Source organism: Varanus komodoensis, unplaced genomic scaffold (genome assembly GCF_004798865.1).
Source record: "Varanus komodoensis strain SLA01 unplaced genomic scaffold, ASM479886v1 scaffold12, whole genome shotgun sequence".
Taxonomy (NCBI): Eukaryota; Metazoa; Chordata; class Lepidosauria; order Squamata; family Varanidae; genus Varanus; species Varanus komodoensis.
This window is the reverse complement of record NW_025335349.1, coordinates 26,347,102-26,364,745: the sequence shown is the minus strand read 5'-3', so window position 1 is coordinate 26,364,745 and position 17,644 is coordinate 26,347,102. Positions and strand designations below refer to the sequence as shown.

Below are 17,644 nucleotides of genomic sequence, written 5' to 3'. Positions count from 1 at the left end.
GAAAGGCACAAAAAGGGGAAGGCACAGGGCACAGACGGACATGGGCTGGAGATTAAGGAAAGCAAGATGTGGGGAGATAGGCTGGATACAACACTGAGTGGCTGGAGTGCTGGACAGGGTGGATAGAGAGAAAGACTCAGAACGATGGAAAGCGATTAGATATGAGGAAGGCTTGGAATCCGCCAGCAAGTTTTCTCCCTTCTATGCCCAAAACTATCCAAGCAAAATATCGGCCTCAGTGCCTGGCCACTGCAATGGGAGATAAAGCTCTTACAGCACTGCCTTGAGATATTTGTGTTATGCTCCACTGTAAAATGATCATCTGGACGCTCCGTCATTAGCTGCCAAGCACCTGTGTTAACGCATTAGAAATCGACATGTTTGACAGTGGTCAGGAACAGCCCTCTGTAAAATGCTCTTTGGTGCTTGTCCTCCTATATTATCCCCCACCCCCCGCCCCAATCCACAGATTCACCAAGTGAATTAGCAGCAAGGTAGCTAGGAAGTCCCACCATTAAAAATTTACCACAGTGCCCTACAACACCCAATGTAGCTTGCTTTGCAGCACTTCGGGGAATTTATAATGGCCACTTCCCAGCCCCAGCTACCAAGCAACAAGGGCCCCAGGGCAGCCCTCGGCATACCTTGGCCCTCCTGGGATACCACAGCCCCCAACAGTCGCCAGAGGGCACCAGGTGCTGACACCAAGCCTGATTGAGTTAATTTCTGTAGATAACCAGGCATTTTCAGTCCTGTTCCATGGGCTTCTCTTTTCTTGGAAATGCTACATGGCATTAACAACTGGGTAAGCGGCTCAAGAAAATTTTCTAGCTCACCTTTCAGACAGACAGTTTTTGGAACAATCCTGCATCTCGAACAGATGTGGTTCAGGATTATTCCAGACATCCAATCCCGGGTAAAAAGCCATGGGGCAGAGCTTCATTTCATCCAGAACTGTTCAGTGAGAGCCGGAGCAGGGCACTGCAGCCTTGAGATACATCATCTTAGTTCTTACTCTCTTTGCGGTGATGCATGGATAGCATCACTATATACTTTAGTCACAAGGTGGCACCGAATGTCATTGTATCTGGGCAGAGACAGCAGTTTCCTACATTTGGTTCATGTGTGCATGCACATGTGTGCATGCATGTATGTGTGAGAGGGGCAGAAACAGAGACAGCAAGAATGCCTCATTTCCTGACTGGCATATCTTCTAAGCCTTCCATGACAAGTGAGTGGGCACACTGCCTGTGCAGTCAAGGGGCACCACAGACCACTCCCCAAGATGGGTAAGGGGCTATATGTGACAGCGCACTCGCAAAGATGCGCTGCATATGGAAGTTTTTCCCCTAACCCAGCTATCAGGGCTGCCCCCATGGAGCCTAGTGGTGTAGTGGCAATTTTCAAAGGACGGGAATTCATGTTTGCAGTCCCCATTCTCACACCTCCAAGGAGAATCCAAACCTCTCTGCATGACTCCATTAATCCATCACTTCTTTGTGGGATTAATACTGGCTCCTTTGCCCATGCTTCTTTCAGGCTTTTCTCTTTCATTTTTTGTATGTTCCATCACACAACCACCAGGTGGTGCTATTGTGTAGCAGAACAGCCTGAATGCACAAGGGTTTCCTGTGATCTGCCATTCATAAATACTACCAGTCTTCCCTTGCGAAGCTTGGAAAGCAGGGGAGAGGCCTTGGAGGAAGACAACATCATGTGAAGTACCTGCAAACATCCCTAGGTGACTGCCTTGTGTAGGAAAGCCCTCTACTCTCATGCTCCCAAGATGGAAGGAAGGGTAAAAAACAGACAGATGTTATACTGTTTCTACTCAAAGAGTCTTACACTCTGATTCAGAACTCCATAACAAAACACAGTCTTCCTAAACAAACCAACCAGCCGCCAACCAATCCTCACAATTAAGTTAATGGTGCATGACAGCAATCATATGCATTGTTACCCAGGAGTAAGTCAAATTAAACCCAGTGGTGCTTACTTTCGACTGCATAGCTCAACTTGTAAAAGCACTGAGTCTGAACAAGAGCCCTTCAGCTGGCAGAAATGTTAGCTTTTAACTGCAAATGCAGGCCAGCATGCAGAGAAGAGTTGCCGTTCCAACAGCCAGCATGAAGTAGGAAGCCCATCAAAGAAGAGGACAGAAGTATCCACACCCTTCTTAATTACTGCCTCATTCCCTGCCTTTCTTTGTGCTTGTGTCAAAAACAGTCATTTGCCTGTTGCTAACTTACTCACTTGCCAGAACACGGCAGGTGCATCAATTAGCCTTGGATGCTCTGGCACAGGTTGTGTCATTTCTCCTCTGAAAGAAGCCCCCGAGCTGCACTCCCCGATGTAACTCAGTCGTTCCTCCAGTGATGGACTCCTCTTAGAAGAGCAGGTGGTTGTCCCTGTCAGCTGCTTGATGGGGTGAGGATTGGAGGGGTAGATTTGGTCCCACATAACAGTTGACTAATGGGGACGTTGCTTTCCCCAGGGAGTTTTACGTGTGTGTATTCGGATTAGGATCCTGTTTTCTAATCTCAGTTTCTGCGGGCGTGAACTTTTCTAGGGATGTTGCTAGGTAAAGGTGCGAACTCCTCTTTCATCCTAAATCTGCCATCGCCACACTGCTACCCTTCAGCCTGGAGGAGAAGGGATTGATTCCCTAAGGAAAGCCATGGACTTGAGTTTACAAGAGTCAAGCAGGTCTGTCAAGGACAGGACATTTCGGAGGGCTCTCATTCATACAATTGCCATAAATCAGAGACAACTTGACAGTATGTAAGAACAACAAATTCAGTGGACTCTCCCTGCTCCAAAATGGCTAGGGGGAATGAATCGACTGGATGAGCAATCCCGAAAAGCTTTCAAAGGAAGATGTTTGGCACAACCATCCTTATCTGAGCTGTAAGTAACAACCAACAGCTCTGGCTCTTCCTTCCCTCACAGCCAAGCTTCTCCATCATTCTTTTATTGGTTCTATTTATACCAAAATGTTTATATGCTGCTTTAAGGCCCTCAAAACAGCTTCTAGTGAAATCTTCAAAATGCAGCACAATAAAATCAGGTGCAGAATAAAACAAGGAGCATAATCAAGAGCAGAGATTAAATGTCAACCCAAACTAAAAGCTTGGTGAAATAAAAGTGAAAAGCCAGTGCAGCTAACGCTTCAAAGGGAACACAGTTGAAGCTTAAGGAGGCTCCTTTTTCCGGTTCTTCAACTGAGCATCTCTAGGGAGCAGGTTCCACAACCCAGATGCCACAACAGGAAAGACCCTGTCTTGCCTCTTACCCTACTGTGCTTCCAAAGGTGGTGTGATGTGAAGCCCACATTGGATGCAATGGACAGTATGATTCTACAGGAGGAGGCAGTCCTTCAAATAGGGGGGCCATTTTGGCAGTTATAGGTGGCATATAAGCACACAAATAAATAAATGCATGCATGAATAAATAAAATATCCTGTTCTCTTAATTTCTTTGTCTGTGTACCAACACACAGAGCAGAAAACTTGCCTTTCATCCAGAAGCCAATAGCTCAGGAGTCAACACCAGGATTGCTTCAGCAGCTTGAGAGGGAGATTCACCATGGCAAAGTTAGAGAGCAACCTGTTCCTGGATGACTGGGTGTGGGGAATCTGCAGCCTGCCTGTATTCAAGCCCTTCCATCAGCCCTAGCCAGCCAGTAGAGTCAGGGATGATGGGAGCTCAACCACACCTGGAGGGCCACGTGCTCCCAACAGGGTAGGCGCTCGCAGCAGAAGCAGCCTAAGCACACGCAGGGCAACCAAGCTGATCACGGGTCTGGAGCGCCTCTCCCTGTGTGGGATGACTGCAGCATCTTGGGCTTTTTAGCCTGGGAGGTGGCTGAGAGGTCTATGATATTAGGTATGGTGTGGAGAAAGAGGATGTGTCTCATAGTACTAGAACCTGATGGGCTTGTCCCATGAAGCTGATTGCTGAGAGATTCTGAACAGACAACACTTCTTCACTCAGCATGTAGCTGAAGCAAGGAATTTGCTCCGACGAGATGGAGCAACGGCTACCAACCTGGATCGTTTTAAAAGGAGATTAACTGAACACCCTCTGAATTGCTCTATCCATGGTTACGTATTGCCTTCAGTATTTGGGGGAGCATGTTTCTAAATACAAGCTGCCAGGGAACATGAGCAGGACAGGGCAGCTGCACTTACATCCCACTTGTGGGTTTCTCATTAGGGCATCTTGCTGGCCTTAGTGGGAAGCAGAAGGCTGTCCTAGGAAGACTTTTGATCTGGTCCAGCTTCACTCTTCTTATGCTTTTTGGCTGCAGGAGGCATGTGATGTCCTCCTGACCTTTCCCTATGGCTTTCCGGACAAGCCTACAATGGACGTGAACTTCTGCCAGGTGCCACCACTTCAGCACAGAAACCTGTATTCCAGTTAGACTATTATCTCTAAATTCAGACTTCTAACTTCTCAAACCCGTAAGGAAAGAAGTACCTAGGGCGCTTTGTGTATCCCACATTTATGCCAAATTCTTTCTTTCATACTAAATTAATAAATTGCACCCATTGCCTATCAGGTGCTCAAGGCAATATACTATTAAAAAAAATTCTAGATACCGTACAATAATATTTGAGAGTGACATTAACATTACATCTGAAGAAGGGGATTTTAAAAAACAATATTCAACATTAAGAGCCCAGTGGAACAGCTCAGCGTTATTGGCTGTCTAAAGCAAAGTAATGAAGAAGCCAATCTCATTTCGCCCAAGAGAGCTCCATTAGGGATGTGCTGCTATGAAAAAGGCCCTGTCTTGAGGCCCCACCAACTTAGCTTTTCTAGGTGGTGAGATATGGTCTCTGTTAATGGCTTGATAAATGGAGGGCAAAATATTTAGAGTATGGATTACTGAAATTCATGCCCTGATTTCTACAGAGCTATCAAAACAGTGACTACAGCATGTCATAACATCAAAACAACAAGAAAGTAAATGTTCATTTGTATGAAAGGAGACAAACCTTCAATTCCAGTACATTAAAGTAGAGTGGTTTTCCCCCCTGAAAAGCAAGGGGTTTTGAGCCCAGAGCACAGCTCCCCCCCACTGAAGAGGGGGTGGGGGTCTGGGCTTGGATCCCCCTCTCCCTCATGGCTTCCACAGAGATGCCAAGCCAGCTGCTTCTCCGAGGCTGGAAAAATCAACCTCAGAGCAGGGGAGGAGGGCTATTTCAGGGATGGAGAGAAGAGCGGGGTCACTCCAGCCTCTGCTCTCACTCCACATCATCCATCTGGCTGCCCTGCTGAGAGGGAGGTGGAGCTGCCTCTGACATGCCTCCTGTGCTGTGCTGGAGCATCACAGGTCTCCCAATATGGAGGCCTATGAGCCCTGAGAGGGCTGCCTACAGCACAGCATGCCAAGGAAGTGACTTTGTAGGCAGTGCCTGATAAGAAGCCAGAGGGGACGCAGAGCAGGACGTTCAGGAGTCAAGGCAGTGCCGGAGACCCAGGAATTTCTCCCTTCCTCCCTGCCTCCAGTAAAACTTCAGTTTGTGATCTGGTCCCCTCCACCTTGATTAAAAACCGAGCTGCCAAAATGATTTACCTGGCAGCCACTCAGACCATCTGTCAGTTCTTTAGCATACGAGGGCTGAACAGTGACTGAGGTCCACCTGGAATCTCGACTCAGCCCCTTGGGGTTCCCCCACATGGGCAGGTTACCTTCCCCTTCCCCACCCCTTTTCCACAACCATCTATTGTTTGGCTTTAGCACATCCCCCACCCCCCACCATATACATCATTAAGTAGTCAGATGTGCTATTTGCAGAGGACAATCCTTTATCTTGGCAAGCTAGAGAACAATCTTCCTTTCTTTTTGAGGGTCTTCTGTTTGATAGGCTGTCCAAACAATGTCTGGGTCAAGTGGGAGAACCATAAAGAGGGAGGCCAGGCAGGAGCACTGAAGTAGCCCATCCACACCCAGCACCTGGGCAGCAGGTGACGGTGCAGCCCCACAGGTCTGCACCCACAATCTTTTCCCCAGGGGTGGGACGTTTTGCATCTTTACTGAAGCAACCATTATTTCAAAATGCATGCCTTGCTCTGCATATCTGCAAATACCTAGCAAATACAAGCAGCTGTCCCATTGTGTACTCCTTTTTGCTGATGCATTTCTTTCTTTTTTTTTCCAAAGTGGCTACTCCAATTTGAAAAAACAGAAGTATTTCAGCTAAGGCTACACTACTGGCAGCAAGAGCTTTAAGGCAGCATATTCTTACATTTTTGGCCTGCCCCCTTTGCCTTCACCCCTGCTCACATGAAAATGTAGTCCCCAAGAGATTTTCTAAAATGGAATTTGGTTTTCCAACTGGAAGAGATTTGGCTTTTTATTTGGTTTCTATTGATAAACCACCCAACAAAAACTACTCATTACTTTTAAAGTCATCTATGACCTTTCCCTACACTGTCACTTGCTTCTCATTTCTCATTATAACCCTTGTCTGCATCCCCTTCTCCTCTTTCACATGGCCAAAGGTCTCCTCCTCTTGTAAATGGCTCTGCCTTTCTCCCTCACTGCCTGTTATGGTGCCTCAAACGGATACATGGTACCACTGCACTCTCTCTTCCTCTAAGACCCTGCCCAGAGCCCAGGTTTTCTTTCCCATATGGGTTTGATTTGCCTCTTTCAGGCTGAACTTTTTCAGTCTAAGGACTGATTTCATTGTAGAGAAGCACTCAGGGGCTGCCTTTGACTGCTGGGTGGAGCCAAAATACAAAATGCCCCCCCCCACCACCAACACAAAATCAGTATGCTAGTTAAAGGAATTGCTTAAAGTAATTCCTGCCAGTAACTCAGCCTTAGGAGAGGCATGCCAGCCTTTCAGAATGGGGGAAAATACACAAATGCCAAGAAGCCATCAAGCCGTTGCTGGTCGGAGGAAGAAAGGTGGTGGGAAACACTTGGCCTTTTGGGTCACTGGGCATGATCTTTGCCCTGCATCTTCCTCCAACATCACTGTTGTTCCACTGGAGGGAGGGCTGAGTCTGTTTGGGACCCTGGCATGGGAGGAGAGGGTGAGCTCTCCCTTTGTCCCAGTCATAATCCTGATCAGAACTGCCCTCTCCCAGTGCATGGTATCTGAAAGAGGAGGACACCTCCCACAGGCACCAATGGGAACTTTCCTCTTCTTGCAAATAAAGTGGGGTGCGGGGAGTCCACTCAAGCTTAACTTGCTTGGAATGACTCCTCCCCCTGCCATGGACCTAATCTGGCCCATTATCTCCCTCCCCTTATCTCCCTCCCCTATCCCTAAAAAGAACAACACAAGCAACTACAGAAGGGCCAACTGCATGTCTGCTCTGGCCCTTAATCCCCAATCCTCAGTCCTAACTATAAGCAAGGACATGCCATGGTGCATGTCTCTCCCCCTGTTATCTCCCCACTGTCTATTTTCAGCCTGCCAGTTTCTTGGGAGCAGGGACCTGCCCAGGTGGCTCTGAAAGGCCCCAGCAACACCAGTGGCACCATATTAAAAGCCAGTCAATCACAGGCCTAGCAGAAGCAGAGCAGGTTTCACCAAAGAAGCAGAACCAGGCAAGTGTGTTCAATTCGCAAGATGTATGCAGCTTGCAAGGTATATCCAACACCCACATGCATATTCCATTTGCTACTTTTAGTGCCGAATTGACATTTCCCTCACTTTAGCATTACCCTTCCTCTAAATCCCACTTGCGCACATCTTTGGATTGAAGGAATAAAGCAGCACAGATGATTTCCTCCTCCGTGTGCTGAAGGATCACTTCACAAGGGTGGAGTACATGGCAAACATCCGGCCTAGTCTGGGCCCAGGACAAACCCAGCAATGAGAGGATGCACCATTTATTTTTCTCAGACTTCCCTGTTTCCCTTTGGAGGTCCCCACTGGTTGACGGCGATGCCCCTTCATAGCAATGCCTGGTCCCTGCTTCCTTCTCTTATTTCTACTCTCCTAGCCAGGGAGTATAAGGCAGCCTGGTTTTGCTTTTGTCCACCTTGGGCAGGGTGTGGTGGGTGAGGTTTGAGCTGTAGCTACAGCCACACCAAAAGATGCTTCCTCAAGGAAGTAGGGCAGAAACAAGCACCAGGAGCCCAACGTAAATGAAATCATTACTGGGAGGGACTGGCAGCTCTTTTTTTTTTTTTAAATCCAAGGCCACGGTCAAAAAGGTCTCAGGAGGTACGTTGCGGATCCCTGGCTCTGTAGCATCTAGTTTGTCTATTGCTTTCATGCATATCCTGCCTTTCCTCCAAGGAAGCATACAAGGATCCTCCTCTCCATTTTATCCTCACAACAACCTTTTGAGGTAGTCCCCTCTTAGCAACTGGCCCAAAGCTCCATGGCTGAGTGAGGACTAAATCACAGACCCCCCAGTCCCTGTTCAGCACTCTAACCACAACACCATGCTGGTTCATGTAGGTATGATAAATCCTGGCAAGCCAATGCATCTGCTCAGGCTGACAAAGTCACCACAACCCAGTGCTGCTGGCCCTCGAGATCATTCTGCTAATGTACAGGGAGACACAGTACAACAGTTATACAGGCCCACAGCAACAGTGAGAGGCCCTCCCTGATAGCTAGCCTCCCCCATTAGAACTTGCAATGTCCAACATGAGTGGTGGAAGGTGGTCCATGGCCCATTTCCCCATTGGGCTACTGGGGGCCACAGAAGGCCAAGCAACTTTTTGCTGTGCCTCCACAAAGGCAGAGAAATCCTAACAGCCCCTGTGAGAAGTCCCAGCCAGATCAGCCTCAGCCCTAACCCACAAGTCACTGTAGAACTAAGAATTGCGGAAAGGTTTGTGTATGAAAGTCAAACTTCAAGAAAAAGGGGTCACGTACATACAGCAGACTTGTTATCTGCAAGGGACAGAGTCCATTTTTCTATAGAGAAATACAATGACGTGAGAATGACTCAAGGCAGAGTTAGTCAGAGGTTATAGTTGAAATATTCTGACATCCCTTAGAGCTTAACCAATGCATTTAGGCCTCTGATTAATCATATTTCACAGGGCTGTATAGATGTTCCATCCCTCGCCCCCCACACGCAGCCTTACACTGCGCACGTGGAGGAGTGGGACCATGCCTGCTAGCCACACTGCTAGATATCAAAGCTTCTGCTAGCTACATGCCACCGGCAGGCGCACTCTAGGCGTGCTCCTCCAGCAGCTGCATACAGCTGTGCATGCATCAGTCCCTTTCCCACAAATGCTGGGCACAGCAGTCACAGTCCCACCTTGGGTGTCCAGCGAGCATGCCAGGGGCTTGCCTGAACACCCCTAACATGTGAAAAGCACAGCTCCGCTATAACAGAAAGGGTAGAGAGCCTGCCTGAGAGCAGGCCCCCCGTCCAACTATGATGTTGTCAACATGATCCAACGGAGACCTGTCGATCACAAGCCTATTGGCACAAACAGAACTGCCCACACAATGTCCTGAGATGCACCATGTTTCTCTAGTGCAACGCCAGCCACAACCCCTGACAACAACACGGATCTTTCTCTCTCTGGCCACAGAGCAGGAACGGTAGCCAAGCATGCCAGGTGATCAGCCCACGCGCACACACGCTTTGCAGAGGCAAAGAACAGCTGCTCACCACTTTGAAGTCATCTGGCCCACAGGGCTCCCCACGGAATAAGCACGAGAGCAGCATTTCTTGGATGTCGTGGCCCGCTCTGTCGGAGAATTCTCGCATGTTGAAGGGCTTGGGCTTGAAATTACGGAAATTTGCCTTCTCCTGAAGGATTTCCAGCTGCTTCTCATCAGCCATTTGGGTGTCTGGAATCTCATACCTGAAGGAGAACAGACAGCTCAGTTGGGGAAGGAAAATGTCTCTGAGTCCCTTTCTTGGCTGGTACACTCTCCACAGAGGAAGTTCCCAACCTCCAGTGTCCACACACACAGAATCCCTTACAGAGGTGCTTAAAGGACCAGAGAACAATGGAAGAACACTTGAGGGGCTGTGGATCAGTGCTAGAGCACCCACGTTGCATGCAGATGGTCCTGGGTTTCCCAGGTAGTGGGAAAGACCCAGGAAACCACGGCTGCCAACCAGTGGTGACAGCACTGGGCTCGATGAACCAAGATGCTGCCTCAGTACAAGGCAGCTCCCTGTGAGCTCACGGGGGACAACCCAGTGACATCACATCACTGGCAGGCAGGATCTGGAGCATCCTGCTCCAAGGTGCAGCTGGGACATCTAAGCATCAGCATATGTGCAATTATCACATGGTGTAATTAAGGCACACATCAAGACCCCTATGGGGTAAGAACTATTCTCCATTCCTTGCAAGAGCAGCAAGTCAGTTTCAACTACACAGTTGCATTTGAAACAAAGAAGGAAAGTGAAAGAGAAAGAAAAAGAGAAGAGAGCTGCAGCTTTTCCGCCCTCCAGAGGGATAACACATTTTGCATTAGTAACACATATTTTGTTCAAAAAATGAACACAGATAGCTGTGAGGGGGAAAAAAATAAAAACAAAATCCCTAGTAAGGCATCACCTCTAGTAGAACCAACTGAAATGCCACAGAAGTGTGTTCAAGCTTTTCAGTTCTCCTGAGGCAGTGTGGTATAGTAGTTATTGCAATGAGATTCAGAAGACCTTGGTTCTAATCCCCCACTCACTTGGCGAAGCTCACTGAGTGAATGAATTGCAGCCTAACCCCGCCTCCTAGAGTTGTAGTCTGGATAAAATGGAGTGAAAAGGATTGTGTATGCCACTTCGATTTCCTTGGAGGAAAAGGTGGGTTATAAATGTAAGAAATAAATATAAAAACAAAGCAATCATGCTGGATGGCGCTAAAGTCAGGAAGCTAAGGAGATGAAGCCAAAATGGGGGGTGGGGGGGGGGCAAAGAGAAGTTGTAGCCATAAGGTCTGCAGCTCAGACTGAATCTCATGAGGGAGATGGCAAACTGAATGTATGGATTTGTTGCTGGTGGATGCTGCAGGTATGTTTGATTTCTCTTAGCATTCTGGGATGAAGACGTAATGGATGACTCAATGGTTGACCCTCAGTGATATAGCAGAACCACAGGGATGCAAGACCAACGCTTTTTCCCTAGCAGGGATGCTGCCTTCATCTGCCACTCCCTCAGACCTCTCTGTCCCTTCGGAGCTTAGTTATAAACCTCACAGGAGTTGGTGGGGAAGAGGAATTCTTCCCAGGGGCAATAAATGGTTCTCGGCTGTAATGCTGTGTATTTGGGGAGTGACTCAGTGTGGAAAGGGCAATTCAGACTCAGGAGCTTTCCAAAGGCCTGAGGTAGATGAGAACTGCTAGACCTGGAACAGCTGCCTGCATTCCAGGACTCTCCTGGACTGTGGCTGTAGGGACTGCCAGGAAGAGCTCCTGCAAGTCAAAGTTTGCCTCTACACCACCGCTGACTGCCATTTCTGAAAACATAAAGGCCAGCTGTGGATTTTTTAAAAGAGACACTCTGCCAATCTCATGAAAGATTTGAGTGAGTGATTGTTCAAGAGTAGGGTATGCAGGCAGTGATAAGGCAGAAGCAGAGAGTCAAAATGTTTAGCTAAGTCCTTACACTTTTCCTTCAAAGCCTGAAAATTGTTGATACTTGTACACAATACCTGTGCCTGCTTCATTAATAGTAGACAAGGCACCTACAGCAGCCTTCCTCTGCTGCCATCCCTTCAAATGTACAGTCCCAGGCAATAAAACCAACTATCAGAGGTGATGGGAGTTATAGTCCAGATCATCTGGAAGATTCCACTTTAAGAAAAGCTGTGCTGAAAAAATAGCAGTACCTACAGGGCTCTTGCTTTGGGGGAATGGAATATGTCATTTCCACAGAGCCCACCTCCCCAGTTCTTCGGTCCACGCTGCACCTCCATTGGCCAACATGACCAATGAGCATCCACCACATGATTCAGCCTGACTGGCTTCCTTCAGTGAAAGTGTGTGCCTCTGTGTGGTGGGAGAGGAGAAGGTTGAATTTCAGTGCGAACAAGAATGCCTGGCTTGTTAGCCAGACAATAAGGGAGAGGATGACTTGTTCCCCCCAGTTGTCTGTTGCAGGGCTGTACTGGTGTGCCCTTGCGGGAAGACTCCTCCTTGGAGGAGGAGTTGGAGGACCAGCAGTGACCAACAATGGCCAAGTTCTGCCAGCAGGCCAGATGAGAGCCTGGCCTTCAGCAGGGACTACCATGAGGGCTTCACCTGTGGAGATCAAGGATTCTGCCTCAGATAAGGAAACAGAAACCCCCTAAGCCAGCAAGGTGAGACTGCACCTGAGAAGAGAAAGTTGCAGAAGAGTGCTGGACTGATTCAGAGGCCTCCTTGTGGAAAGAGGTCATACTGTCGTGCAGGAGGCTTACTCACAAGGAGGACCTTTTCAGTTGCACTAACAGCTGACCATGAGATGTGCCTCAGACAACTTCTTTATCAAAATGGCAGTATACAGCTAAGAGAATGACTAGGAACAACATGCACTAGACCTTCTTGAATGTGGTTTCACCTGCCTTCCCTCGGGACTGCTTCTTTGCCTGGTTCCTGTTGCGAGTCTTCTGGACTGAATTATAAACTATCCTCTCGCATGCCCCTCACCTGCTGAGCTGCCTGGGGACCCTGTCGCCTGTTCTCTGTGTGTGCTGCCCACTATGGCCCTCTTAGGCCCTTGAACCTGCAACATGGCCAAGGAATATGCAGAGGCAACAGTTGCAGGATGAAATCCAGTTCTACTGATGGAACTGCTTATGAAAGTGAAGTCGATTTCCCCTCGCTGATCCATGGGAGGGCAAGCGGAAAGCATCCCCTTGCATGAGTGGACTTCTGCTCCCACAAGTTGGATTCTACCCATAGCCAGCAGCATTGGCCAGTAACTGTTGCAGATACAGCATTTGAATTGGCTTAGGAGTCCAGGCATCTGGGATCATGACACACAATTTTGTCTCCTTTGTCAGCCTAGGCCCATCTTGGGGGACTTCTTGCAGCTCAAATGAAGGATTGTGCTTTCTGACATGTTGTAGGCCACTGTTCTAACATGTCGTGTCACTAAAACATGGTTACAGTAAGCGTCTCAAAATCTGCCTTGATTCTTCTGTCATTTTATTTGCAACTGCAGCCAATAAACTTTATAGTTAAGTTGTCTGGCCTTCAGTTCTGAGGGCTGGCATTCCTAGAATAGGAAGGCAATTGGACAGACATAGAAAGATGCACCTGGAAGATGTCTTCTGGAAGAACTTGCCCAGTAATGGTTGGAGTGCAGGAGATCTGGAAGCTTGTGTGAACCCATATAGGTCTTGTGTCCTGGCTCAGACAGGCTGCAGTTAACAGCTCCAGCTGGTGGTTCAAAAAATAAGGTGCCCTGCTCAATCGGCTCTTCTCCAGATGTGAAGTACCACAGTTTACATCAACCCCAGCCAGCATGGTACAGCACATCTGGAGCATGTCAAATTGAGGAAGACTGGAATATGGCATCAGTCCCTGACCTGCAGTACCTGGTATAAGTAAATCCTGCTAATTCCAGAGAAGACTGGAGCCGACCGCAATATCGTTGGTTTGATGGCAACATTCAGACATACATAAGCTGATTTTAAAAATCTCAGATTCTTGGAATAAATCAAGCAATTTGATAAGCACTTGAGCACATTTACTTGTTCTGCTTAAAAATCATTAATTACATGAAGCATTAGATACTGGAATATTTTTGCCTGTACATGAAGAGGGAAGAAGAGGCACAGCATTAGCAGCTCTGTGAATAAGAGAATGGCAAAGGAACCCCTGGGAGTGTAGGAGCAGGACAAAGGGGATGGTGGAAACTCCACATACTTGGCTTTGTACAAGACTTCACAACCATAAAAGCCAGAAACATGAAGTTGTAAGAGTTCCATCCACCCACACGTTACCTACTGTGATTCTCAGAAAGCCATATTCATCAGCAGATGGCACATTTTGCACATGGAGAAGCACATTAGATCAATGCCATAGGTTGGACTGCTACAAATGCATACACTGCTTGCTGCTTCTCCCCTGTGAAGATCTTTTTGCCTGATAGTGGTAACAAAAAAAGACACAGACCTTTTTTTAACCTCTCCAGGGCAAGAAGTGAGAACTGCAAGCCTCCCTGGCTACCAGAATGAGCAGCTGGCCTACCAACCTCAGCCAAAACAATGGATTCTGTCTTCCCATTGAAAGCCACAACTATTTAGAGTCAGCATTCCCAGCCTTCCAGACATGTTGGATTGCAACTGCCATCATTTCCAGACAGCACTGGCATTCCCAGACCCTGCCGGGAGTTGCTGCCCAACACATCTGGAAGGCACTAGGCTGGGGAAAGTTGAACTAGAGAAACTACAAGTGAACAGCAAGACAGGAACAGAAGACTTTTGGGGATGATCCTGCATTACTCAAATGCTTCTGTATATTTCTGATTTGGCTACTCCTGTGAAATATAATGGATTAGATGGACCACTGGCCTGCACTTTCTCAAAATGTTGCATCTGAACACAAAGAATTGACTGGCACAAAATGCAGTGCTGGCCGTTAGCTTCAGATGGCTTTAAGAAGGATTAGAGGCAAACGTATGGAGATGTCTATGAGAGCTATTAGCCCTGATTGCTACGTAAAGACACCATGCTGACTGGCAGGCAATGTAACTCTGCGTACCAGAATCCCAGGGCAACTGAGAGAGGGTTCTTGCCCTCCCACCCTGAGATGTTACCCACAGGTATCTGGAGGGCCACTGTGAGAAACAGGCCTGTGGACTAGAAGGGCCTTCTGTCCAATCCAGCTTGGCTCAGCTTATCTTTCTTATGTTCAGAAACAAGGGGCACTGTTATTTGGAGTTGTGGCATTTTGAATGAGGAACAGTCCTTAGGAAGAAAAAAGCTGGGAAAGGAACCCCTTTTCAAAGAAGGAACATTTTGTAACATTGTTTCTTGGATGGCCCAAGATCCCAGTCCTATTTGTTTTCCTAGCCTGGGGACAATGAGTAGGTAGGCAGCAGATCATGGAATCATGCATCACGGTGCCACAGGCTTGCTTAGCTCACATGGGGCAGACTTGCAACATCCCTGCTGCGTCAGGGGGACATGTGAGTACCAAAATGACGCTGACTTCTAGACCATCTTGACTGAGAACCTAGGCACGCTTTAGATGCACGGACACTGCCTGCTTTCAGGAATACAACTGGGCTTCGGACCACTGCTGAGGAGTTGCCGTCTCTCCAGCAGAGGGCAGTGAGGCGTCTAGATAAGATGCAGTGCAATGCACATGAGGGTTCTTGGGGCTCATCTCCAAAGCACTTAACGGCACTCACTAGAATAAGGTAAGAGGGGCCTTGCCCGCCAGCCGTCTGGGTTGCTACCAGCCAAGCAAAGAAATCGCACTGTGCAGCTAACCATCCAGAAAGCCCAGATCCTGCCTTGCCTTCTTGCCTTTACCCTCTGCTCCTAAGATAGTTCTCTGACCACAGGTCTGAGCTGCACGGGTCTTTTCTCTGCAACTTCCCACATGCACCTGCATGGATCTGGGTAGAACTGGACAGGGAAGACTCCAGAGTGGGGCTTCCTTCAGGTGCTGACTGTCTGGTCATGCACACTACCCAATTCTCACAGGGACTGGTTTTATTGGGTAACAGGGCAGTGGATGAAACAAGAGAACAAAAACTGAAAAGTGGACTGACTTGTGCAAAGAATAATGCCAGAAGCAGAAGTGCTAATGGTTGTATCCATAACATGGGAGCACAAAGAGAAAGCGCAACATAGGGGCCATGATCAAAAAGGGGTGCACAGAACCACATAGTGTGCATACCCAAAGGGCAGGCTGCTACAAGGCTGTCATGTCCACATATACTGTACTTGCATGTAGCCATATACAGCAGGGGTGGACAATGTATGGCCCTTTAAATGTTTTTGGACTGCAATTTCTGTAATGTCTCATCATTGGCTGTGCTGGTTAAGGGAGCCACAATTCAACCATATTGGGAGGGCCACAAGTCGCCCACAATAATATACAGACAGCCACATATCTGGCTTGTCCCAGTGTATGGCCATCCAACTTGCTGCATGCCAGGTGTAACCTGTAATCCTATTCGTAGCCTATGCAAGTTGCCAAGCAGAGTATCCATGTACACAATGTACAGGTGTATGCTGAAATGACATGGGCTTCAGTGCACCGTTCCTGCAGCCTCCTGGCAGATACGTATGTGTTAGGTGCACAGGAGGGATACAGGTGCTAACTGTTGACTGCCACCCCACAGTGGGGCATTTGGACACCTGGCTCTGTGCTGCCATGTGCACTGGGGCATTCCTCACCCCCCTCTCCCTTTACCCACCTGCTATTGAGCAGAGCCAACAGCTCTCCAGCGTGGTACAGGTCATTCTTGGTTACCCGGCTGAAGCGAAACTCGTTGAGGTTGCAGAAGGTGACGGCAGGGAAGGTCATGTGGGTGGCTGCCACTTCGTCCAGCTTTGTGACGTGGGGGTAGCAGAAGTAGTACTGGATCCTCTCATTGCAGACAAAGACCAGCAGAGCCAAGGAGCTCAGGAAGCAAAGGGTCCAGAAGATGCGCTTGAAAGAGAGGCGCTCATAGGAGAAGATGTGGGACAGGCCATGCAACGTGGAGCTGCTGGCAAACGCCTCGAGGCTCACCGGCTGACTGTTCTCCACCTCCTCTTCGTCCACCTTCAGATCCATCATGGTCACGTCTGGGGCACGGAAGAAGACGAGGCCGCTCTACGGGGGAGGAGAGGATCAAGGTGCTCGAGATGATTCCCTGGCCAGCTCGGGCCATGCACCTGTTTGGGAACACCTGAACTAAACCTTGCTCTCCCCTCTAAGCCTTTGTCTGTGGCGCTGGGGTGGCTGGAGATACGCTCCAGAGCATCCCCCCCTTCCCGTCGCGTTTCCCTTTTCCCACAGGGCGCCCATCACCGCGGCACCCGTTCTTCCGGCTGCACTTTTTTTAACGTGGCCTGGTGAGATCCTCCCACTTCCCCCCCCCACCCCACCATCCAGCCCGCGCCCACCCGCCCCGTTAACATGCCAAGCATCCAAACCTGAAAGTAGGGCCAGCGTCGGCAGCCGGTCGCTAGCGCTCAGCGGCAGCAGGACCTTGCCGGCTCAGCTACTCGGGGCGGCTGGCGATGCAGGCGCAAAGAGAAGCAGCAGCGAGCGCCGAGGGTACCCGAGCCGTGGCGGCACCTGCCGGGAGAAAGCAGGGATCGCGCGGTTTTGGTGGAGGGGAATCCTGCCGCTGCTGCCGCTGCTGGCTGAGCCTCCGCTGCTCCCAGGAATCAAAGAGAGGCGACCGTCGCCGGAAAGCAGGCAGCTGAGCGACTGAACGAGCGAGCGGCGGCGGCGGCGGCGCCTGTCTCCTTGCCAAACACATGCATCCTCCCCTGGTGGCGAGCGAGCGGGCGAGCGAGCGATGCCGCGTCTTGAGGCGGGCGGAGAGGGGGCGGGCGGCGGCGAGATGCGCGGGGGAGGGGGAGAAAATCGCGCCTCGGCTCAATCGCAGGAGGAGCATCCGCAGGAATTCATCGCGTCCAAAACGGCGCCAGGGCCCAGCCGGGCTAGCCCCAAGTCCTGCGAGAGATCGCCGTAGAGCGGCGTGTGCGTGCGTGCGTGTGGTGTGTGTGTACGCGCGTCTGTGTGTGTATGCACGCGCG

General features: G+C 49.3%; 1 protein-coding gene across 1 annotated transcript in view; it reads right to left on the bottom strand.

Annotated features, from left to right (window-relative positions):
• The window catches only part of ASIC1 (acid sensing ion channel subunit 1), a 170,911-nt gene extending 154,238 nt beyond the window's left edge, over positions 1-16,673 (bottom strand). The window contains exons 1-2 of the mRNA XM_044421494.1: positions 16,309-16,673; positions 9,610-9,805 (exon numbers count right to left, since the gene is read on the bottom strand). Coding sequence (XP_044277429.1) covers positions 9,610-9,805; positions 16,309-16,673 — 561 coding nt within the window. The remainder of the gene's footprint in view (positions 1-9,609; positions 9,806-16,308) is intronic.
• Between the last annotated feature and the right edge of the window lie 971 nt (positions 16,674-17,644).